We start from the raw sequence: 25,278 nt of genomic DNA on the forward strand, positions 1-25,278 counted from the left end.
AAATACTCTCTCTCTCACACACACAGACTCTCTCTCTCACTCTCGCTCTCTCTCTCTCACACACACACACATTCACTCTCGCTCACACATACTCTCTCTCACACGCACACTCTCACACAGACACACTCATTCACAGTCTCTCAGACTTACACAGACACACTGTCTCACACATACACTGTCTCACACACACTCATACTCTCTCACACGCACACACCCACACTCTATCTCATGTACACGCATCACACACACTCTCTCACTCATACTCTCTTACTCACACACTCACACACATACTCACATGAACAAATTCTGCTAACACACACACTCACACTCATGCACATGCATTACACTCATTCACATTTGCACACTCTCACATGCTCAAACACACACTTACACGAACACACTAACACATACACAAACACAGTCACACACACACATAAACACACACGAACACAGGCACGTGCACACAAACACACCACTCACACTCATACTAACACACACATACCCTCACACATGCACACTCACTCACACACACACAAACACACACACTAGCACGCATTCTCACTAACATATGGACTCAGTGCATACTCACATGAAGTTAAAAATCACACAACACCAGGTTATAGTCCAACAGGTTTAATTGGAAGCACTAGCTTTTGGAGCTTCGCTCCTTCATCAGGTGGTTGTGGAGAATGCAGCAACTACCTGATAAAGGAACGTCGCTCCAAAAGCTAGTGTGCTTCCAATTAAACCTGTTGGACTATAACCTGGTGTTGTGTGAGTTTTAACTTTGTACACCCCCAGCCCAACACCGGCATCTCCACATCATGACTGCTCACATGAAGGCACACTCTCTCTCTCTCTCACACACACACATACACACACACACACACGCACACACACACACCACACATGCACACACACACACACAGACACCCACACACGCACACACACACATGCACACACATACACAGACACACACACACAGACACACACACGCACATGCACACACACGCAGACACAGACACATGCACACACACACACAGACACACACACGTGCACACACACATACCACACACACACACACATGCCACACACATGCACACACACTCCACACACACGCACGCATACACACACATACCACACGCACACCACACACAAACCACACACACACACATGCACACACACACACACACTCACACACAGACAGATTACAGAGTGACTCTTCACCCTGTTACTGCAGCAGTTCCTTATATTTACTGCACTGTTCCCCAGTCTGCAATTGTATAAGAAATCATCTTGAATTCCCGCTCAGCAGATCCGTGAAGATTTTTGTGCATAGTGTTCCTCACCGAGCTATCGTGAAACACAGACTGACAATCACACCAGGTAGCATACTTTCAAGACTATGGGTGCTTGTGAGACTACACTTCCCTTAACACAACCTACCTTGTGCTAATCTGCCTGAGGCCATTAGTCTAGAGGGAGTTGAGAGGTCACTTTACAAACCTGGGTACACCAGATTAAGGTTGGGTCAACTGTGATGCCATACACAGTCAAATAGCTACCCTGATATAAGACTCTTTGAATGAGGTACTGGAGTGGCCCAAAGAGAAAGAATCAGGGTCCAATCTGATTGACATTTAGCTCTGATCCTTCTTTCTTCATTGATTTAGGTTGCAATGCCATTCCAAATATCTGTAAAAATCTCTAACTCATTATTTATTAACTTGGGAAAATTAAGCGAACAGCAAGGACCAATAGACAGGAGTCCACAAAGGATGAGCATGGCCTATGGGATAAATCCCCATCTTTACCCGATGTATTGCCATCTATTAGTCTGATGAAATAATTCCAAATCAAGGAGCAGAATCTTGAAGCTGGAGCTATTTTGTCCATGGATTCCCCTGCAAAGCCCCTAACTCCTGTAGCTACTTTCACTACAGTTCTTCACACCCCACATCCTGCAAGGACTCCAACCCATTCTCCCAGTTCCATCGCCTATGTTGTATTTGGATAATGCCACCTTCCAAAACAGCACTGCTGACCAGGCTTCCTTTTTCCATTATGATGGATTCCTGCCCACTGTGGTTGGCAGGGCCTTCAACTGTATCTGACCTATCACCCGCTCTTGCAACCTTGCCCCTTCCCATCACTCACAACAGTGAGATCAGGTCCCCCTTGTCCTCACTTCTCATCCCACCAACCGTCACATTCAATGGATCATTCCCTGCCATTTCAGACAACTCCAGCAGAATGCCACCACCAAACCCATCTTTCCTTCACACCCCCATCTGCATTTCACAGGGATCGTTCCCTCCAGGTCACCCTAGCCCATTCCTCGATGACCACCAACACCACCACCACCCCCCCCCCTTCCCATGTAACCGCAGAAGGTCCAACCCCTGCCTCGTCCCCTCCTCCCTGCTCACTATCCAACAGCCTAAACAGGCTTTCCAGGTGAAGCAGCATTTCCCCTGGACCTCCTCCTAATCTTGTGGATTGTATTAACTGCAACCAATGTGGCCTCTTCTACATTGGAGAAAGTGAGGACTGCAGATGCTGGAGATCAGAGCTGAAAATGTGTTGCTGGAAATGCGCAGCAGGTCAGGCAGCATCCAAGGAGCAGGAGAATCGACATTTTGGGCATGAGCCTGTAGAAGGGCTCATGCCCGAAACATCGATTCTCCTGCTCCTTGGATGCTGCCTGACCTGCTGCGCATTTCCGGCTACACATTTTCAGCTCTACATTGGAGAAACCAAACACAGACTGGGTGACCACTTTGCAGAACACCCCCATTCCATGCGTAAACAGGGCCCTGACCTTCCCATAGCTGCTCATTTGAACAAAGCGTCCTGCTCACGTGCCCCACGTGTCTGCCCTTGGCATGCTGCAGTGTTCCAGTGAATCCCAGCACAAACTGGAGGAACAATATCTCAGCTTCAGACCAGGCACTTTACAACCTTCTGGGCTTAACATGGAGATCGACACCTTCAAATTGTGAACCCATTCCTCTTCCTTCCATCTCTTTTAGCCTTCCTTGTTCTATTCTCTGACATGCTGCCCTCTCTCTCCCCTCACCCCCACTCCAGTGGGACAGTCTGTCCTTTCCAATCTGACAGTTAGACACACCATTGCTCTGCTGTTCTCAAATTCCAATCATTTAGTTTGAACTATCAACATCTTTTCTCCTCCAGAACCCCTTCACTGCCCCCATGCCCCCTCCCCCCCTCCAGATATTGCATAAATGCTGTCCCCTCCACTCTTCACTCCGAGCCTGATGTAGAGTCATCTCACTTGCTCTCACTCCATGGATGCTTCACATCAGCTCTGAATATGGCTGATATATTTCTCAACCCCATTCTCCTGCCTTCTCTCCGTAACCCCTTCATCCCATTACTCGTCAAGATCCCATCTATATCTGCCTTGACCTCCCAGCCCTCTGCAGTAATGAGTTCCACAGCATCAACACCCTCTGGCTGAAGAACTTCCTCCTCATCTCACTTCCAAAGGCCATCCCTTCACTCTGAGGCTGTGCCCATGGGTCGTAGTCTCTCCTACTTGTGGAAGCATCTTCTCCATATCCACTCTGTGATAGTTTCAATGGGGTCCCTCATCCTTCTAAACTCTATTGAGGCCTTCCGGTAATCCAAATAGATCACGTCCATTGGCTCTCTTTTGTCTAACCTGCTCGCTATCTCCTCAAAGAATTCTACGGGATTTGGCAGGCATGATCTCTCCGTGACAAAGCCGTGCTGACTCTGCCCTGTGCACTTCCAGTGCTCCACATGCTTATCCTTAATAACAGAGTGGAAAGGGGCTGAATGGCCTACTCCTGTGCCTGTGTGGAGGTTGCTGTTCTTGGGGGCATTGAGCCAAACTAACAGCTTGTTTTGTTTCAACAGGGTCTGCCTGGTCCGGATGGAACTGCTGGTGCTGATGGTGCCCTTGGTGAAAGGGTGGGTTCCAGCGAAGATTGTTAAGTCTCCAAGTGGTTTGGAGACTGAGCTCCAAATGGCATTGGGGGGAGGGGAGAGGGTCCGGAAGAGATTCTGACTATGACAGGGGGTAGCTGGTAGGTGCAGGAGGAGTGGGAGAGGAGATATTTATGGGGGGAGCAGGAGGTTCTGAATGCCTGTAGTTTTATTTCGCGCTTCCTTGCTTCACTCTGATTGAGTTGTTCCATAGTTTGTTTTAGAGGATTGTTTGAACTACACTCCCTCTCTTCTGGTGAATCTGCCCACTTGGGAATGATCTTTCGGTGGAAGGGCCAGGGTAAATCCCGCTTTAATGGGTGGGGTTCAGAACTATGTGTGGCAGAGAGGTGAATGAGAGGAGTTTGCTTAAATCTGCAGGAGCCTTTGTAAAATCCACATTTAATTTTCAGCTGAGTGTCATCAGGAGAGCTGCACTGGGAGGGGGCAGGCTGCGAGCTGCCTGGGAGGAAGGAGAGGCTGTGAGGGGTGAGGGTGAACTGGAAGAGGGCGGGGGGATATGACAGGGTTGGGAAGTAGCGAGTGAGAGGTTGGGGGTCAAAGTGGAACAAGGGAAGCAGTGAAGAATGAGACGGCTGTGCAGAAAGACAGACAGAGAGAAGGCTGAGAGTGGGAGGGGGTAGGTATCAGGATAGAAAGGCTGTCGGAGAGAGCTGGGTGGATGTTGTGGGGAAGATCATCTTGACCAAGAGATAAGGCTCATTCATTAATTCACTGAAGATAGCTCTGAGATCTCGACAGCTTGTTCTGTATTTACTTGGATGGAATCAACTGATCCAGACATATTTCCAGAATAGAGAAAGGCCAATCATCTTTCTGTAGGGAGAGAAAGGCCCTTTGAGGATTAATAGGCCCCTGGAAAATGATAAACAAGATGCAGTTTCCAGTGTGGAATTCCAAGACTGCAGCCATTATCTCTGGCTAATCTTCTGCTAACTCAGCACTGACCCTCCAACAGTGTGGCACTCCCTCAGCACTGACCCCCCGACAGTGCGGCATTCCCTCAGCACTGACCCTCCAACAGTGCAGTGCCCCCTCAGTACTGACCCTTCGACAGTGTGGCATTCCCTCAGCACCGACCCTCTGACAGTGTGGCGTTCCCTCAGTACCGACCCTCCGACAGTGTGGCATTCCCTCAGTACTGACCCTCTGACAGTGCGGCACTCCCTCAGTACTGACCCTCTGACAGTGCGGCACTCACTCAGCACTGACCTTCCAGCAGTGCGGCACTCCCTCAGCACTGACCCTCTGACAGTGCAGCACTCCCTCAGCACTGACCCTCCAGCAGTGCGGCACTCCCTCAGCATTGATCCTCCAGCAGTGCAGCACTCCCTCAGCACTGACCCTCCAGCAGTGCGACACTCCCTCAGCACTGACCCTCCAGCAGTGCAGCACTCCCTCAGCACTGACCCTCCAGCAGTGCGGCACTCCCTCAGCATTGACCCTCCAGCAGTGCAGCACTCCCTCAGCACTGACCCTCCAGCAGTGCGACACTCCCTCAGCACTGACCCTCCGACAGTGCAGCACTCCCTCAGCACTGACCCTCCGATAGTGTGGTGCACTGTTTGAAAAGTGTAAGTAACCACCATTCATCAAGGTGGAATATGTCTGAGTCAGAGATGCCATGCCCTGGTGCTGTATTGTAGTATTGGGTTATACGATGATAAATATTTTCTATTTTGTTCACAGGGAGACCCCGGACCACCCGGACCACCAGGCGTGTCCAGATTAACAGTGAGTAAACATCTCATCGAGAAAGCATTTTGACACTGTATTCCACATTGATGCATCTTGACTTTTTCACAACACATAAATTCCAACGCTTGGAGTGATAACCAGCAGAATTTGTCAATATTGTGTATTTGGGCGTGTTCATGTTGAATCTATTTGAGGAAACCTCATTGTGGTTGGAGTTGTGAAAGAGAAATAGCAGATTAAGAACATAACAGTTCTGTGTTTGACCTGTCACCATCTCCTCCTCTCATGTCTCTCTTTAAGAATGTTACAGATCTCGAAGCTGGCAATGTGAATGTGTGTGTGTAGCGTTTCAGCATTACCTATTCCCAATCTAAACCCTGGGGTGTGCTGGACAGGGGAGTTATGACAGGCTTGTCTCACCTCTCCCCAGGCCACACTCAACGTGTTTATTTTTTTAAAAAAGGCTCTTTAACAGCTGAATACTTGGCTTCTTCAGAAATGCCAGTCATGCTTTCATAAAGATTTATCCTTCAGCATCTGAATAACAGCGCTGCAGTCGCACTCACACAGGGTTCCTCAGGCTCAGATTGCAATTACAGACTGAGCATGTGATTCTGAGTTCTTTCTTAAACTTGCTTTCCCCAGGTCAGAGGTTGAAATAATGCAGGGCTGAAACTGTTTTTGGAAGCAAAGAAAAGATTCCAGTCCAGAAACAGAAGTGGAGCCCTGTCACAGTTCCTCAGGTAGAGGGTTCAAGGCTGGTTTGAGTGTCCTGTACGTGTGCTTTAGGAATTTCGGGTCTTTCCTGCTCTGGGCATCGATGCAGCTGACCCAGAATCTTGTTCAAACACACATCAGAAACTGTCTCTGTCATGTCAGCTTGTTAAACACAGAAATAGTTTCTAGTGCTTTGCTCATTGTCCAACGTTGAAGATTGATGGCACCGATCCACAAATCATCTTGATAAAACGCTACAGCCTTTCACACGCCTTCCTTCTAGATTCCGAATTTGGACATTAGGAGGTTGTATAGCATTCTGAAATAAAAACAGAAATGCAGCAGGTCTGGAGGCATTTGTGGAGAGGAACAGAATGAATGTTTTGAGTCCAGTTGAACTGTTCTGCAGGATTGAAAATGCAGACTTTTTCATTAGTTGGAGAAATGTGGCCGTTATCATGGGAAAAGTCATTTAATGACCTCGCCAAGATTTGTCCAGATATGAAAATTAACCCAATGGTCTTATACTTTGATAATTTAGCAAAGAGGGAAATGAAAGGTCACCTGACCTCTCAACTCCATTTTGTGTTACGTGAAAGTGACCATTTAGTATCACATGTAGTTTTACGAAGCAAAAATGGAAATGTTTGATAAGACACCACATCACGGAACTAAGTTAATGACAGAAGTCATAAATAAGAAGAAAAAAAGTGAAAGTTCATCACAGTTCATTTAACGGCTCCTGGTTTCAAGGTTTGCTGGGAAACTGAGCTGAGACTAGTATGCCAGGCCGGGCTGAGACCACCGCACAGTGCTGGACCGAGACCAATACACAGGGCTGGACCGAGACCAATACACAGGGCTGGACCGAGACCAATACACAGGGCTGGACCGAGACCAATACACAGGGCTGGACCGAGACCAATACACAGGGCTGGACCAAGACTAGCACACAGCACTGGACCGAGACCAATGCACAGTGCTGGACCGAGACCAATACACAGGGCATGGCCGAGACCAATGCACAGTGCTGGACCGAGACCAATACACGGTGCTGGACCGAGACTACCACACAGGGCCAGGCCGAGACCAGCACTCAGTGCCGGGCCGAGGCCAATACACAGTGCTGGACCAAGACCAATACACAGGGCTGGACCAAGACCAGCACACAGCACCGGACCGAGACCAATACACAGGGCCAGGCCGAGACCAATACACGGGGCATGGCCGAGACCATCATACAGTGCCAGGCTGAGACCAGTACACAGGGCCAGGCTGAGACCAGTACACAGGGCCATGCGAGACCATCACACCATGCCGGGCCAAGACCAGCAAACAGGGCTGGACCGAGACCACCACACTGTGCCAGGCCAAGACCAGCACATAGGGCCGGGCCAAAACCACCACCCCGAGACAAGACCACCACACTGGGCCATTGTGAAGCAAGGACAAGACCTCTATGTTGGGCCAAGACCACCACGCCAGGCTGAGTCCATCGCACCAGACTGAGACCACCCCTTCTGGACAAGGCTGCCACACCGGGAGAATGCCCCGCCTGGCACTGGGCTCATACCACCTTGCCAGGCTGTTGGAAGCCACCTCATCGCTAGGCCTGGGCTGGGAGAAGACCCTTTCTGCTGAAGTTGTTTAAAGAAGGTAAGATACTGTAATAAACAGAACTATTAAAAACAAGTATCAAAAGAGAAACAACTAAAGCAGATGAAGTAGAGGAGCTCCAGACTCCTGGGCTGAAGATCCCACACACTGCTCTGCTACTCCTTCAGTGATCTTGGTTGAAGGATAAACATTGACCAGAACAGTAAGGAGTTGTGCTCTGGGATTTTGAGAGCATGTGGCTGCTCTGTTTAACAATGTCATCTTAAAGGAGGTACATGTGACGGTGCAGTACCTCCTCAGCACGGCCCTGTGAGTGTGACTCCAGATTACACACTCACTGCTACAGAGAGAGACTTAAACACACGGAGTTTTAAAATTAGAGATGGATACACTAGAGCTGACTTCAGCTGAACAGTTCTCTGTGGCAGATCTTAAATGTGGAGCAGCGTGAAATCAAATGGAATTTGAGGCTAGATTCCTGAAGGTCTAACTGAGAATGGTCGGGACTGAACCAGCCTTACATTCTTCCCACGGGGCAAGGGAGAGCCCAGGCTGGTTTCCTGTCCTTAATCAATCCCTGCTGAGCTGGGCTGGAAGGTGAGGTTAGCTGGAGGTAAGTTCTGCCTTCGTTGTGAAGCCTGCCCCTGTTCATTAGTCACCCTTTGGGCTCTCACGTGAAGGGTAAAGTGAGAGGCCGCAGGTGACAGGAGACACTGTGTCAGTAATATTGAGGAACAAGGTGTCAGTAATATTGTGGTATATCAGCAATCAGTTATACTGGGAGACACTGTGTCAGTAACATTTTGTTTGTGGTTCACTAGACCGTAAATAGGTAGACAGAGGGTAGGGGAAAGTGAGGACTGCAGATGCTGGAGATCAGAGTCGAAAAATGTGGTGCTGGAAAAGCACAGTGGGCCAGGCAGCATCTGAAGAGCAGGAGTATCAACGTTTCAGGCATAAGCCCTTCTTCAGGAATGAGGCTGGTCTGCCAAGCGGGATGAGATAAAGGGTGGGGGGGGGGGGAGGGGTGGGAATTTGGGGGAGGGGCGCTGGGAATACGATAGATGGAAGGAGGTGAGGGTGAGGGTGAGAGGCCGGAGAGGGGGTGGGGGCAGAGAGGTCGGGAAGAAGATTGCAGGTCAAGAGGGCGGTGCTGAATCTGGGGGTTGGGACTGAGATAAGGTGGGGGGAGGGGAAATGAGGAAGCTGGAGAAACCTACATTCATCCCGTGTGGTTGGAGGGTTCCTAGGTGGAAGATGAGGCGCTCTTCCTCCAGGCGTCGTGTGGTCAGGGTCTGGCGATGGAGGAGGCCAAGGACCTGCATGTCCTTGGCGGAGAGGGAGGGGGAGTTAAAGTGTTCAGCGGTTGGTGTGGGTGCCCTTGAACCCCGCCCCTCCAATCGCCACCAGGACAGAACCCCACTGGTCCTCACCTTCCACCCCACCAACCTCCGGATACATCGTATCATCCTCCGTCATTTCCGCCACCTCCAAACAGACCCCACCACCAGGGATATATTTCCCTCCCCACCTCTATCAGTGTTCCGGAGAGACGACTCCCTGGATGACTTTACCTGGATCGTCTCAGACTCCTCCCTCCCCTTCCTAGACCTCTGCATTTCTATCTTGGACGACCGACTCAACACAGACATTTACTACAAACCGACTGACTCCCACAGCTCCTCCCACCCTGCCCCCTGTAAAAACGCCATCCCATATTCCCAAGTCCTTCGCCTCCATCGCATCTGCTCCCAGGAGGACCAATTCCACTACCGAACAGCCCAAATGGCCTCCTTCAAAGACCGCAATTTCCCCTCCGACGTGGTCGACGGCGTTCTCCACCACATCTCCTCCACTTCCCGCACCTTCACCCTTGAACCCCGCCCTTCCAATCGCCACCAGGACAGAACCCCACTGGTCCTCACCTTCCACCCCACCAACCTCCGGATACATCGTATCATCCTTCGTCATTTCCGCCACCTCCAAACAGAACCCACCACCAGGGATATATTTCCCTCCCCACCCCTATCAGCGTTCTGGAGAGATGACTCCCTCCGTGACTCCCTTGTCAGGTCCACACCCCCCACCAACCCAACCTCCAATCCCGGCACCTTCCCCTGTAACCGCAAGAAGTGCAAAACTTGCGCCCACAGCTCCCCCCTCACCTCCCTCCAAGGCCCCAATGGATCCTTCCATATCCATTGCAAATTCACCTGCACCTCCACACACATCATTTACTGTATCTGCTGCACCCGATGTGCCACCCAAGGGCACCCACACCAACCGCTGAACACTTTAACTCCCCCTCCCTCTCCGCCAAGGACATGCAGGTCCTTGGCCTCCTCCATCGCCAGACCCTGACCACATGACGCCTGGAGGAAGAGCGCCTCATCTTCCGCCTAGGAACCTTCCAACCACACGGGATGAATCTAGATTTCTCCAGCTTCCTCATTTCCCCTCCTTCCACCTTATCTCAGTCCCAACCCTCGGATTCAGCACCGCCCTCTTGACCTGCAATCTTCTTCCCAACCACTCTGCCCCCACCCCCTGTCTGGCCTATCACCCTCACCCACACATCCTTCCACCTATCGTATTCCCAGCACCCCTCCCCCAAATTCCCGCCCCCCTACCCTTTATCTCAGCCCGCTTGGCACAGAAAATAGACAGAGGGTAAACCTGAACAGGGAATACTGTATTATATGTCCCATTACCTCCACAGTTAGTTTTATACTGTCCCTATAGCTCCCACCTCTGACCACCCCCCCTCTTAAAGGGCAACACACACATCCAGCAACATACAGAACACCCCACCCCCTTTATTTCAATGCTCCCCTTAACATTGCCTGTAGCAGTGAGGTGTGCCCGAGGTGGAGTCATGGTAATGGAGGGGGCTTTGGGCAAGTGCAGTACCCAGCAGTATCGATGCCATCTGCATTGGCAAAATCCAGTGAGAACTCAGTGGTGAGGGCATCGCTGGAGGCAATTTGGCATCAAAGCTTGATAACTTTCATTCTAGCTGCGGGGGGGGGGGGGGTGAAAGGAACACATGCCTGACCACCAGGCCCATGCCCGATGGTGGGGCACTTAACAAGAAGGATTGTAAAAGTGGACACTTTTTCTTTACTTTTTGTTCTTCCACCTTTGTCTTCTATGTTTGGGTCTATGTTGTCGTGTTTCAAGATGGAGCTAGAGAGTGGGGACACTATACAACAGTTTTCATTGTGTTTTGTAACAAGATACACGTGACAACAAATGAATCAAATCAAATATATGTGTCTAATAGTTGTAATGATTATAGCAGCATTGGAGCTAACTTTATACATTGTCAGGAACATTTACGAAAAAAAACACAGGGAAGAAGAAATCGATCCTTCCATAATCCATGCTGATATTGTCAGCTTCTGGGGGTAGTGTCTCCTTATCTCAGGAATCTTTTCCAGTGCAGCTCCCCGGGTTTCGGGAAGTTCCCGTTGTTCTGCAGGTCCATCTCTCTCTGATTGGCAGTTGTTGCTCTGTAAAGTTGCTGCTGCTGTCTCCCTCATGGATACAACCCTGGCTCACAGACACATGACTCAGTCACGACCCCCAACCCCGTCCGGACTGGATCGGTATTCTGAGGGACCTCCCCCCCCGCTGGTCCCCATGTCCCTCCAGACCAGGTCACCCCCAGTCTGCATTGTACCTCACAACGGTCTTTTTTGGAGCCACCACCAACGATGGGTTCCATTTCCCCTAGCTCTATAATTCCAGGCCAACACAGTCTCTCCTCTTTGGAACACCCTCGACCTTCTGATCATCTGTCCTTCTTACTCTCGCTGTACCACCTCTGTGGCCTCTTGCAGTAAGTGAAATGTGGTTCTTGGTTGGCAGTTGAACATTAAGGACGCAGACGAGCACTGCGTCACTGTGTGTAGTGTGTTCCTGTATGCATTGAGGAACTTGTTGATTCGCTGTCCTAGTGAACCTGTCCTGTGTGAGCCCTTTAAAACCTGCTCCAGGATTTGTACAAGTCTCTCCAGCCAGATGTTTGTCACAGGGTGACACTGAGCCAATGTCATGCAGCTGGCTCCGTAACTTTCCAGACGCTGCTCGAATTCTTGTGCCACAAACTGTGGACCGTTGTCACTCATGGTCTGTTCAGGGTTCCTGAACTCATCAAATCCTGCAACCAGTTGGCCTATCGTTGTTCCTGTTGGTACTGACTTCAGGTCTTCAGGGTAGCCAGTATAGGGCTCCACAATCACAAGCGATATCTGTCCCTCTACCGGTCCCACAAGAATGACATGTGTCCGCTGCCATGGTGACTGAGGCCATTGAAAGGGCAACAACAATGGCACCTTCCTTAATAATGCACAGGATTCCCATGATCCCGCTCTCTCCTCATTCGATCACCAATGCTCCTGGCTATCTCTTTCCTTCGCACCATCTTGGGAGCACTTTCTTCTGAATGGGAGAGGGATAACAATCTCACTCCCCACATTAAACACCGACCGATATGGACATCTCCCACCCCTGGATGGGGAAGTGAGTAATTCTGGGTGGTTTCCATCATTGGCCTCTTCCCTCTCAGGATCAAGGTTCAAAGCCCAGTTGTTTTGAGTAGTGTTTAGGATCTGATTTGCTGACACAGGCACCTTGCCTTCCCAGGAAATGTACATAATTTTCAGATTCCAGCCAGGAACATCCTTATTTCCTGAGCGTGGTAACGTCAGTAAAGCATCTAATTGCTATACTCCTCTCCCTGTCACTATCTGACCCAGAGGCTAGAGCCAGGGCCCATCTCTGCAATGTGCTGCCCCCATTGATGGGGTTGGGGGTGTAACCCCAAAAATGGAGGTTAGGGGCCTTTGGTCAGTCAGTAGCACAAAATGTCTGGTGTAAAGGAAATGAGAGAGCTTCTTAATACCGAACACAATGCCCAATCCTTCCTTTTCCACTTCTCCTCCTTCTGCGTTAGTGACGTCAGTGTGAATTCAATGGGCCTTTCCTTTCCGTTCAGTAAGGTAACCCCATCAGGCAAGGCATCACACACTAACTGGAGTGACAGCTTCAGGTCACAACGCATTAACACTTGCCACCTTTCTAGAGCTTGCTTCCCTTCCCAGTAAATCTCCTCACATTCCTGGGTCCACTTCCATGGCCTCCCTTCCCACGGCAACTAATGCAGGGATTTTAGCATGATTGCTATAGTAATTTACTCTCTCAAGAACAATCTCAGTTGTGGCATATTTTCAGGTGTAAGCGCCTTCATGACAGACTCCATTTCCCAGGTACCTTGTGTAGTCCCTCACCATCTGTTAATGACCCAGGTAATCGATGGAGTCTTTAAAACTGTTGTATTTCTACTTTTTTACTTGCATTCCTGCAACCGTTTAAGAGTTTCTCCTCTTCAGAGGATCGAATAACTAAACTATTGCCCAGATAACCTTGGATTCCTGGTGATCCACTCAGGGTTTGGTCTAAGGTTCTCTGGAACATGGCCAGTGCTGGCATGATGCCAAAAGGAAGCCATTTGGAGTCGAACTATCCCCTGTGTGCGTCACTGTCATCAGTGGAAACCGAGACAGCCCCCATCTTAGGTAGGCCTGAGACTGATCCAATTTTGGGAATTTCTTGCCCCCTGCCATCATTGAATGGGTCTTCAATGAGTGGAAGTGGGTAGTGATCCACACTCAGGCCTGTGTGGTTTGACTGTGACCTTAAAATCACCGTAAGTCCTGACCGTTCCATCTGGGAGTGGCCCATTCACTGGTGATTACTGGATCCAGCTTTCCCAGGTTCAGCAGCCATTCCTGTTCTGCCTCCCCTTTAGGCCGGATGGTGTACAGTACTGGATACACCTTCACACTCCTTAGAAGACCCCGCTGCTTCAACCAATTTCTGCTGTTTTCATTTTCCCCAGAGTTCCCTTGAAGACATCTTTCTGCCTGTCCAAATTCTGTCACAAACTGGTTTTTGAATCTGCCAGCCCAGTGCCCACACTCCAATCTTCTGTCACCAGGGGTGTCTGAATAATGCAGGGTAGTTGTCTTCTCTATGTACAGAGGCAATTTGGCACACTAGTCCCTTCACTGGATTTTACCCTTCCTTTCAGTGAGAGCCCTTGTTCCATGTATGTTCACAGTGTAAACGTTGCAGGTTTCAGTGGCAGAGCCTTTAGCTTTTCCCGATGTATTGATTCAGGAATCAGAGACACCGCTGTGCCTGTATCTACTTCCATCTTTACTCTCTTACCCAGTAACAATCAGCTTCACCCTGTACTAACAGGATATTTAACTGAAACTCTGCTGATTCAGGGCCTTCAGCATCTCCCACAGAGCCCCAGTCTACCCCCTGTCTACCACCATGTACCTTATACCTTGTCTTCAGGTGGTAGTGGGCGGCACGGTGGCATGTGGGCGCCACGGTGGCACAGTGGTTAGCACTGCTGCCTCACAGCGCCTGAGACCCGGGTTCAATTCCCGCCTCAGGTGACTGACTGTGTGGAGTTTGCACGTTCTCCCCGTGTCTGCGTGGGTTTCCTCCGGGTGCTCCGGTTTCCTCCCACAGTCCAAAGATGTGCAGGTCAGGTGAATTGGCCATGCTAAATTGCCCGTAGTGTTAGGTAAGGGGTAAATGTAGATGTAGGGGTATGGGTGGGTTACGCTTCGGCGGGGCGGTGTGGACTTGTTGGGCCGAAGGGCCTGTTTCCACACTGTAAGTAATCTAATCTAATTTAATCTTTCTCTCTGATCCCCTTCACTTGTTTGGGTCATACCCAGCAATGTTGGGCAATATGACCCACTCCCTAACATAGCTTCACAAATCCAACACAATGCCTCCTTATGGCCCCTCATGCCACACTGGCAATATTCTATAGCTGGTACCACACTCTACCAGGTTTCTGCTAATCAATGCACCTGGGCATCATCTACCAACCACGTTGTTCTGCTGGTCAGCTCCATCAAGGTGGCAGTTTTGAAAGCCAGCTCCCTCCTTCTTTGTAACTCTGATTAGATGGTTTTGTGTAGGGAGCCACAAACCAAACAGTCCCACAAGGCATCTTGGAGGAATTCGCTATGTTCTGATAATCTCGGTGGCAAAGTGGCTCAGTGGTTAGCAGGGACCCAGGTTCGATTCCACTCTCGGGAATTGTCTGTGTGGAGTTTGCACATTCTCCCCGTGTCTGTGTGGGTTTCCTCTGGGTGCTCCAGGTTTCATCCCACGATCCAAAGATGCGCAGGTTAGGTGAATTGGCCATGCTAAATTACCCATATTGTTCAGGGATGTGTAGGTTAGATGCATTAGTCAGGGGTAAATGTAAATAGGGTAAAGGGAATGGGTCAGGGTGGGCTACTCTTTGGAGGGCTTGTGTGGATCTTTTGGACTGAAGGACCTGTTTCCACACTGTAGGGATTCTAGGAAGGATGATGGATGCTAGGAACCTCATTCAGACAGCCACAGATTGGATGAAGGACTCTCCCGTTTATAAAAATAGCAATGTTCCATGATCATTCATGTGTTTGGTGCTGAATAACTCCCTGGCATTTCACTTAGTTCTTGGAATGTCATCCCCACAGGGTTCCCTGGTTGCACTAGACACCTTGAAACTCGGAAGATCTTACTCCCAATGGTACTTAAGAAAGCCGGTACCATTCTGTCTCAGTCATCTTATTCACCTTAAAATACACATCAAAATGTTTGATGTGCAGTGTCCAACATTCAGTCTCATCTGGATGTAGGTTTGCTCGCTGAGCTGGAAGGTTTGGTTTCAGATGTTTTGTCACCATACTAGGTAACATCAACAATGAGAATCTGGACGAAGCACTGATGGCATGGCCCACTTTCTGTTTATATGTTCGGGTTTCCTTGAGTTGGTGATGTCATTTCCTGTGGACATCGCCAACCCAAGGAAACCTAAACACATAAATAGAAAGCGGGCTACACCACCAGTGCTTCATCCAGATTCTCACTGAAAATGTTACAAAGTATAGTGGCGAAATGTCTGAGAACGAACCTTGCAGCTCAGCGAGCAAACCTACGTCCAGAACCTCAAACTGAGCTACAAATCTTCGCAAAACTCGATTCAGTCTCTTCACCCAATGCTCCCATTGCGGTAAATTGGCCAGCCATTGTTTTTCCGTCTCTCGGGTCTAGTAACCATTTGCAGCCTGGGTCCCTTCAGTGAATACTGTCTGCTCCAATCACTCCCTCACTGGCTGTGCTGGCATACTGTCCCTCCCTGTTGTTAACTGCAGCCCGAGTTCCTGCACAATCACTTCCCTCAACATTAACTCCACAACATCACACCGTTCTCGGAGTCCAGGCAAAGCCTATTGTACTAACAAAAAGAAACAGTGTTCACACACACTTAGAAACCAATCCCACCCTCATCACCAGGTAGTACGTTTGTGATTCACTAGAACAGTAATAAACTAAAGGCAGGCAGAGGGTACACTTGAGCGGGGAATGTTTTTTGTGCATCCTGTCAGCTCCATGGTCAGTTTTAGACTGTGACCCCTCCCCTACCCCCCAACTCCTGCATTTGTGTCACCTGATCTGCTCTCTTAAACAGCAACACATACCCAACTACATGCACAACACAAGGTGTCAGTAATACCCTGACACATAATGTCAGTGACACTGTGGAAAACCAAGTCAGTAACTTTGTAGACACAGTGTCACTTGTATGGTGGGACTCCATGTCAGTAATATTGGGGAACATGATGCCAGGAATATTCTGGATCATAATGTCAGTAATCCTGTAGGATATGATGTCAGTAATAATGCCGACCATAACATAATTAATATTGTGCAACATTCAGTAACATTGTCAAAAATCTAGTCAGTAATATTGGGAATATGATGACAGTGGGAGAAAGTGAGGGCTGCAGATGCTGGAGACCAGAGTTGAAAAATGTGGTGCTGGAAACACACAGCAGGCCTCTGAAGAAGGGCTTATGCCTGAAACGTCGATTCTCCTGCTCCTCGGATGCTGCCTGGCCTGCTGTGTTTTTCCAGCACCACATTTTTCAAATATGACAGTAATAATATGTAGTGCTGTATCAATAATAATGTCAGTAATAGCATGTAGCATGATTTCAGTAATAGTGTGAAGCAAGTTGTCAGTAACTTTGTGGACCATGACATCATTAACATTGTGGAACACTGTGGCAGTAATACTGTGGCATATGATATGAGAAATATGCTGGGACATGAATTGATTAGCATTGTGAAACATGGCATTAATGTGACTGCAAAATAAAACTGGAGCACCTGGCAGACACAGGGAGAACTTGCATACTCCGCACAGACAGTCACTCAGGTCTGGAATCAAACCCAGGTTCCTGGAACTGTGAGACAGCAGCACTCACTACTGCAACACCAGGCCATCACATCAGTAATAGTGTGGGACATGATGTCGGTGATAGTGGGGAACACTGTGTCAGTAAGGTTGTGATACACAATGTCGGTAATATGGTGGAACATGATGTGAGTAATATTCTGGGACATGATATCAGTCATACTGTGGAAACAAGGTGCCATTAATATTGTGAGGCATGATGCCAATAAAACTGTGGATATAGTTAAAAATCACATGACAGCAGATTATAGTCCAACAGGTTTATTTGGAAGTACTACCTTTACTACCTGATGACTAGCTACCTGATGAAGAAGCAGTGCTCTGAAAGCTAGTGCTTCCAAATAAACCTGTTGGACTATAACCTGGTATTGTGTGATTTTTAACACTATCTACCCCAGTCCAACACCGGCCCCTCCACATTAATAATATTGTGGGATGTGGTTTCAGTAATATTGTGGAACTTGAGGTCAGCGATATTGTAGAATATGATGTCAGTAATGTTTTAAAATATCTTGTCAGTAATATTGTGGAACATGGTGTTAGTAATAATGATGTCAGTAATATTGTGGAACATGGTGTTAGTAATAATGATGTCAGTAATATTGTGTAACATGGTGACAAAAACATTGTGAAGCATGGTGTCAGTAATGTTTTATTTAAGGTGTCAGTAACATTGTGAAACATGCTGTTAGTAATATTGCGGAGCATGGTGTCAGTCATATTGCTGAGCGTGGTGAGAGTAATCTTATGATACATGGCATCAGTAATATTGTGAAGCACAGTGACAGTAATATTGTGGAGCATGGCGAGAGTAATACATAGTGACAGTACTATGACAATAAAGGATAAAAAGCTCTGACTATCCATTCTATCCATCCTGCTCATAATTATATAAACTTCTATCAGGTCACCCTCTCATCCTTTGATGTTCAAATGAAAATTAACCAAGCTTGTCCAATCTTCCTTCGTAACTGATACCCTCCAAACCAGGCAACATGCTGATAAACTGTTTCAGTGCTTTCACCAAACCCTCCACGTCCTTCTGGTTGTGTGGCAAACAGAACGACATGCAACTTTCCAAACGGGGCCTCACAATAGTCCTATACAGTTGCAAGAGAACTTGCCATACCCTGACCAAAGAAGGTGAACATCCTTCACTACCTTATGCACTTGTGTTGTCACTTTCAGGGAACTGACCCCTTTATGCCCATATCCTTCTGTATATTAATGTACTAATGTTCTGCCGTTTACTGTTTACTTCCCTCTTGCTTACGGTCTTTATAAGTGCACCACCTTGCATTTGTTCATAATAAATTCCTTCTGCTATTTCTCTGCCCAAGTCTATATCCTGCTGTATCCTCTGGCAATCCTCCTCACTATCCACAGCCTCCCCCAGTCTTTGTGTCATCCACAAACTTACTAATCAGAGCACCAACAACCTTCTCCAAATCATTAAAATGTGACACACAACAGGAGTCCCAGCACTGATCCCTGCGGAACATCATGATCACAGATTTCCAGTCTGAAAAACATCCTTCCACTGCTCCTCTCTGTCTTTTCAAGACTCAGCCAGTGTTGTATCTATCTTAATAACTTACCACAGATCCCATGTGACTTAACCTGTTATATCCGCCAGGGGAAGCCTTGTCAAAGGCTTGCTAACACCTCTATGGACAACATCTACCACTTTGCCCTCATCAATCATTTTTGTCACTTCCTCAAAAAATTCAAACACATTTGTGAAACACAGCCCTCCTCCAGCACTGAACCATGCTGCATACCATTAATAGCTCCATATTTTTCCAATAGTGAGCAATTCCTGTCCCTAAGAGCCTTCTCCAATAATTTCCCTATCGCTGACGTAAGACTTAACAGTGTGTAATTCCCTGGATTATACCTGTTATCTTTCTTAAATGAATGAACAATATTGACTATTCTCCAGTGCTCTTGAACCTCTCCTATGACTAAAGAGGAGACAAAGGTTTCATGCAATGGCCCAGCAATTTAGCAATTTCCCCCCAACCTCCCTCAGCATTCTGGGATTGATCACATCAGGTCCAGGGGTCTTGTCCATCTTCCTGCTTTATAAAGAAAACCTAACACCTCCTTTCCTATATCGATGTGCCCTAGAATATCAACACACTCCTTCTGAGACTCACCATCCACCATGTTCTTCTCCTTTGTGAATAATGACGTGAAGTATTTGTTAAGGACCTCATCCACTTCCTCCAGCTCCTTGAATAAACTCCCTCCTCTGCCCTCAAGTGAATCTACCCTTTCCCTAGCTACCCTTTTGCTCTTTATATTTGTGGAAATGCCTTGAGATTTTCCTTAATCCTTTTTGCAAACTATATTTCATTTCCCTTTTTAAATCTCCTAATTCCTTCTTTGAGTGTTTTCCTGCTTTCTCTGTATTCTTCGAGAGCTCTGTCTTCATTTCTCTTTTGCTTTTTGACTAAAATGTCTCAATTTCTTTGTCATCCAAGATTCCTTAATTCTCATAGGAACATACTACTCCTGAACTTTAATCAATTGGCCAGGTGTGGATTTACCCTCAACATTCCTGATCTACATTCCCCAGTTCCTGTCTAATATTGTGGTTGTTTAGCACTTTCATCCACTCATCCTTATCCATAAGTAACTGAAAAGTTTCAGAACTATGGTCACTGTTCCTGAAATGCTCCCCGACTGGAACTCAGTCATCTGGCTGGGCTCATTTCCCAATTCCAGGGGGAATGGTATGGCCCCTTCCAGAGATGGGAGATTTACATATTGTTTCAAAAGACCAACCTGGACACACCTAACAAATTTCACCTCCCCATCCAAGCCCTTAGCACTAAAGGAGTCCCAGACAATATAGGGAAGTTAAAATCACCCACCACAAGAACCCTGTTGTTTTCACATTTTTCCATAATCTGTCCACATATCTCTGATATCGCCCCTCTCCCACCTGTTGGTTCTTGGGAGTCCTACAGTACAATCCCATCAAAGTGTTTGCACCCTTCCTATTCCCGAGCTATACCCAAATGACCTTACGGATAAGCCCTCGAAGGTGTCCTCTCTCTGTACAGCTGTGATATTCTCCCTCGCGTGTAACACGATCCCTCAACTCTTTTACATCCTTCTGTATCTAGCCTGAGACAGCTAAATCCTGGAATGTCAAGGTGCCAGTCCTGTCCGTCTCTCATCCAAGTCTCTGTAATATATCTACAAAATCATTGTTCCACTTATTAATGTAAGCTGCAAGTTTATCCACTTTACCTATCATACTCCAAACACTAGAACAAATGCGCTTGAGAGGTCCAGCAACCTCTCCCTCTCTGTTCTTCCTCTTAGTCTCACTGGCTTTAGCCTCGGACGTTTACTTGCTGACCTACTGTTCTGGTTGCCAACCCCCTGCCACTCCCTTCAAGTGGCACTAGCAAACTTCACTGCCAGGATATTGGTGCTCCTCGAGTTTTGGAGCAATCCGTCCTCCTTGTACAACTCCCACCTGCCCAGAAAGACATCCCAATGATCCACATACCTGAAGGCCTTCCAACTCTTCAGCCACGTAATTGTCTGTACTATCTTCCTATCTCCTCGCCTCACTTGCACGTGGTACACCAAATAATCCTGGGATTATAACCACCGAAGTCCTGCTTTTCCTACCTGAACTCCCTTAGGATCTCATTTCCCTTTTTGCTTATATCGTTGGTACCAATATGGACCACAATCTCTGGCTGCTCAACCTCCAACTTCAGAACATCCTGTACTCTGAGCTATTCTTGACCCTGGCACCAGGGAGGCAAAACTCAATCCTGGAGTCTCCCTTGCAGCCACAGAAATGCCTATCTGTATCCCTGACTGTAGGGTCCTTATCATCATTTACTACTCATCCTCACTTGATAGAATCCCTACAATGTAGAAGTAGGTTATTTGGCCCGTTGAATCCACGCTGACCCTCCTGAAGAGCATCCCACCCAGACCCCTACCCTATCCTTGTAACCCTGCATTTCCAGCCTGCACATCCCTGGATACTGTGGGCAACTTAGCATGGCCAGTTCACCTAACCTGTACATTTTTGGGCTGTGAGAGGAAACACACGCAGGCACAAGAAAAATGTGCAAACTCTACACAGTCACCCGAGGATGTCAGCTAGGACCCTGGTGCTGTGAGGCAACAGTGCTCAGCTTTGAGCACCATCCGACCCTCCCTGTTGTGGAACAGTGGCAGTTGTGGTGCCACTGACGTGGCTGCTGCCTGAGACCCTATTTTAGGATATTCCTGTTTGAGAAGGGAATGATCACGTTTTCTATCTGTGTGACCAGCTTGCTAAATGTCCTATCTCTGACATCCTCAGACTCATGGATGCTCCACAGTGAGTCCGTCCGCATTCCTGGTGCTCCATTCAAAATATCAGGAGCTGCAGCTGAATATACTTTCTGCACACTTAGTCCCCATGGAGACTGGACGTCTCTCTGATTTCCCACACATTGCAGGAGGCAGATTCCCTGGAGCTGAATTCTTCAGACATTGTGAATCCTATCGACTAATTCAACCTTATCCACTGTAGACAATAATCCAGGAACTGATCACACACCAAAACCACTAGTCACCAAACCCAGATCTCTCACTCTCTCTGTCCATTCCTCACAAAATACAATGACAAAAAGTAAGTACCTTATCTCTCTGTGGACACTGTTCACTCAGTCTGTAAACCCTGCTTCCTGAGCAGAAAAGCCTTTGTCACTGTTTGAGTCATAAGATCACCTCCGGAGCAGCAACGTTAGACTCAGCTCCTGGATCCACACACCCTCCCCTACCTCAGGTATCTATCCTGTTGTTTATCCCCAGGTTCACTGGTGTCAATAATGTTGTGCAACTTGGGTTGAGTAATATTGTGGAGTATGGTGTCAGTAACATTGTGGAGCATGATATCAGCATTATTGTGGAACAGAGATGAGGGTAGATGGAGAACATTTCCCAAGAAATGGAATAATGGAAGTGGAATAACTGGATCATTAGAATTTGCTCATTGTTGTGTTTCTCTTTCTTGATTCACAGGAGCCGGGGAGGATTGGTGATCCGGTAAGCAGTGTTTAATTTCCTGTGGCTCTCACTGGGCAGAGATTGCAGGGTCAACAGCTGGAGGTTACATCCTACTCAAGACAAAAGAGCGATTAGTTCTGTGTCACACAGGCGCAATATTTATCACCTAGAATCACCAACAGGCCTTAGCTCCACTGATAGTATTCCCAGCTCATCTTCCCCCCCCCCCACACCGATTACATACCCTCCCACTCCTTCCTCCCTCATGTCTTTATCCAGCTTGCCCTTAACTGCAAATTATTCTGCACTGCAAACATTTTCAACTATCTGGAACTTTCCATCCCTGTCAGTCAATGAATCTACAAGATGGCAATGCCAGGAGTTTATGCTCAACTTCAGGAGTGGAGGTGGGGGCAGGGGAGCTGTAGATAAAGAGAGCTTCACCTGACGAAGGGGCAGCACTCAGAAAGCTTGTGATTTTCAAATAACCCACTATAACCTGGTGTCCTGTGACTTCTGACTTTGTCCACCCCAGTTCAACATCGGCACCTCCACATTATCATTGTAATGAAGGCTGATACAAAATACCTGTTCAGTTCTGCAGCTCCCCTACCCCACCTCCATTCCCGAAGAAGAGCATTACCATCTTGACTGCCATTTTCATTCTGAATTTCCAAATTTCATTTCTATAAGTTCAGTGTTCACTTTGTTAATTCTTCTCTTTTTAACATAATTATACAAACTCTTAGTATCTATTTTATTTTCTGGCTAGCTTTCTCTTATACTCCAATTTTCCCTTTTTAGCAATTTGTTTGGGTCATTCTTTACATCTTCCGATGTGGTACCTATCTTTTCACAATGGTATGCTTTTTCTTTAGGTTTGATATAATCTTTAACATTTCCTCATTAACCACGATGATGGGCCCATATTTGGAGCTTTTCTTAATCCTGGGGTTATGTCTCTTCTGTGTGTGCTGAAATATCCTTTATTTGTCCCTGCATCTCCATTGTGATTCCTTTAACCTAATTTGCCAGTTCACTTTAGACAGCTCTGTTTTCATGCCCTCATAAATCCCCTTATTTAAATATTTTAAAATGGTGTTAGACCCACTCCTCTCTCTCTCAAACTGAGTATAAAATCCAATTATATTTGGTCCCTGCTACCTAGGATAGTATTCCTGATCAAATCATTAATCAATCCTATCTCACTGGACAACACTAAGTCTAGTACATCTTGCCCTCCAGTTAGCTCTGAACAGGCTAACCACAAACACCACATTATACACATCAGTTTCTTGTGTGAGAACACTAGCTCACCAGCTATTCAGCTGCTTCAGCCTCTTCATTTGTTGCTTAGAAATGCAGTATAGATTTTTACAGTATAGAAGGAGGCCATTCGGTCCACTGTATCTATTTTACTCAGATTCTTCCCATATTCCTTGAAGCCGTTTGCCAACATACAGTGTTTGTTAATCCAGAGTTCAAGGCCAAAGGTCTGAAGGAATGGGTTCAAATCTCCACATGGCAGCTGCTGGAATTTTGAATTAAATTACAAATTCTTCAATCAAAAACTAATCTCCATGATGCTGACCATGCAATTACCATGAATTGTTATGGTTAACAATCACACAGCACAGGTTTATTTGGGAGTGCAAGCTTTCAGAGCGTTGCTCCTTCATCAGGAAGCTCCGAACACTTGTACATCCAAATAAGCCTGCTGAAGCATAACCTGGTGTTGTGGGATTTTTAACCTTGTCCACCCTATTCCAACACCGACATCTCCATATCATTAATTGTTATAAAAACTCAATGATTCAGTAATGAGGCAAGGAAATTTGTTATCCTTCACTGGTCTGGCCTATCTTGGCTGCAGACCCACAGCAGTACAGTTGACTTTCATATGGAGTTTTCTTAGAGCATTTAAAAAACAGATGAGGGTGTTGCTGGGTAGACTAGCACTTATTGTCCCTCCCTAATTGTCCAAGAGTCAACCACATTGGTGTGGGTCTGGAGTCACACTTGGGCCAGACCAGGTAAGGAGGGCAGTTTCCTTGAAGTATATCGGTGAACCAGATGGGTTTTTCTGACAATGAGTTCATGGTCATCGTTAGCTTCTTAATTCCAGATTTTTGTTGAATTCAAATTCTGCCATCTGCTAAAGCAGATTTGATCCCACATAGCCAGAACATTACCTGGGTTCTTGGGTTAACACTCTGGTGATAATAATACTAGGTAGCTATCTTCCCTTGCAATCCATTGGGCCTGACAAGTCAAAATTGGACCTTGGCTGTGGTTGAAAGAATGGATTTCAGCCCAATACTTCACAACGGGAGGACAGATAGCCATGAACCTGAATGAGTTTGCCGGAACATGAGACACGTTACTGAGTAAGTCTCTTTCCTGTTGTCCCGAATGGATTTAGAATGGCATTATGTGAAGGGTGTTCTGGAATGAAATTAATTGGGCATACTGTGGAAAATCGTTGTACTGAGCTTTCTTATTAATGCACCTGAGTGTGGTCTGACTTGAGTTATTTGGCTGTAACTTCCATAGGGATCTCAAGGAGATGTTGGACTGCCAGGTGCCCAGGGCCCTCAAGGGCAAAGGGTAAGTCAGCAATATCATAGAACACACAGTAACAGTTCACACATTCTCAATATCATAGAATGTAGAGTAACAGTTTACAAATTGTCAATATCAAATAATGTACAGTAAGAGTTCACACATTCTCATTATCATAGAATGTACAGTAAGAGTTAACACATTTTCATTATCATAGAACATACAGTAACAGTTCACACATTCTCAGTATCATAGAACATACAGTAACAGTTCACACATTCTCAATACCATAGAGCATACAGTAACAGTTCACACAT

The 25,278-nt window shown here is 47.2% G+C and overlaps 1 protein-coding gene across 1 annotated transcript in view; it reads left to right on the plus strand.

Moving 5' to 3' along the window:
- col9a3 (collagen, type IX, alpha 3) overlaps positions 1–25,278 on the plus strand; it is a 284,757-nt gene that overhangs the window by 39,144 nt on the left and 220,335 nt on the right. Inside the window, exons 5-8 of the mRNA XM_072556160.1 lie at positions 3,904–3,957; positions 5,683–5,727; positions 22,415–22,438; positions 24,953–25,006. Coding sequence (XP_072412261.1) covers positions 3,904–3,957; positions 5,683–5,727; positions 22,415–22,438; positions 24,953–25,006 — 177 coding nt within the window. The remainder of the gene's footprint in view (positions 1–3,903; positions 3,958–5,682; positions 5,728–22,414; positions 22,439–24,952; positions 25,007–25,278) is intronic.

Source organism: Chiloscyllium punctatum, chromosome 37, assembly GCF_047496795.1.
Source record: "Chiloscyllium punctatum isolate Juve2018m chromosome 37, sChiPun1.3, whole genome shotgun sequence".
NCBI lineage: Eukaryota > Metazoa > Chordata > Chondrichthyes > Orectolobiformes > Hemiscylliidae > Chiloscyllium > Chiloscyllium punctatum.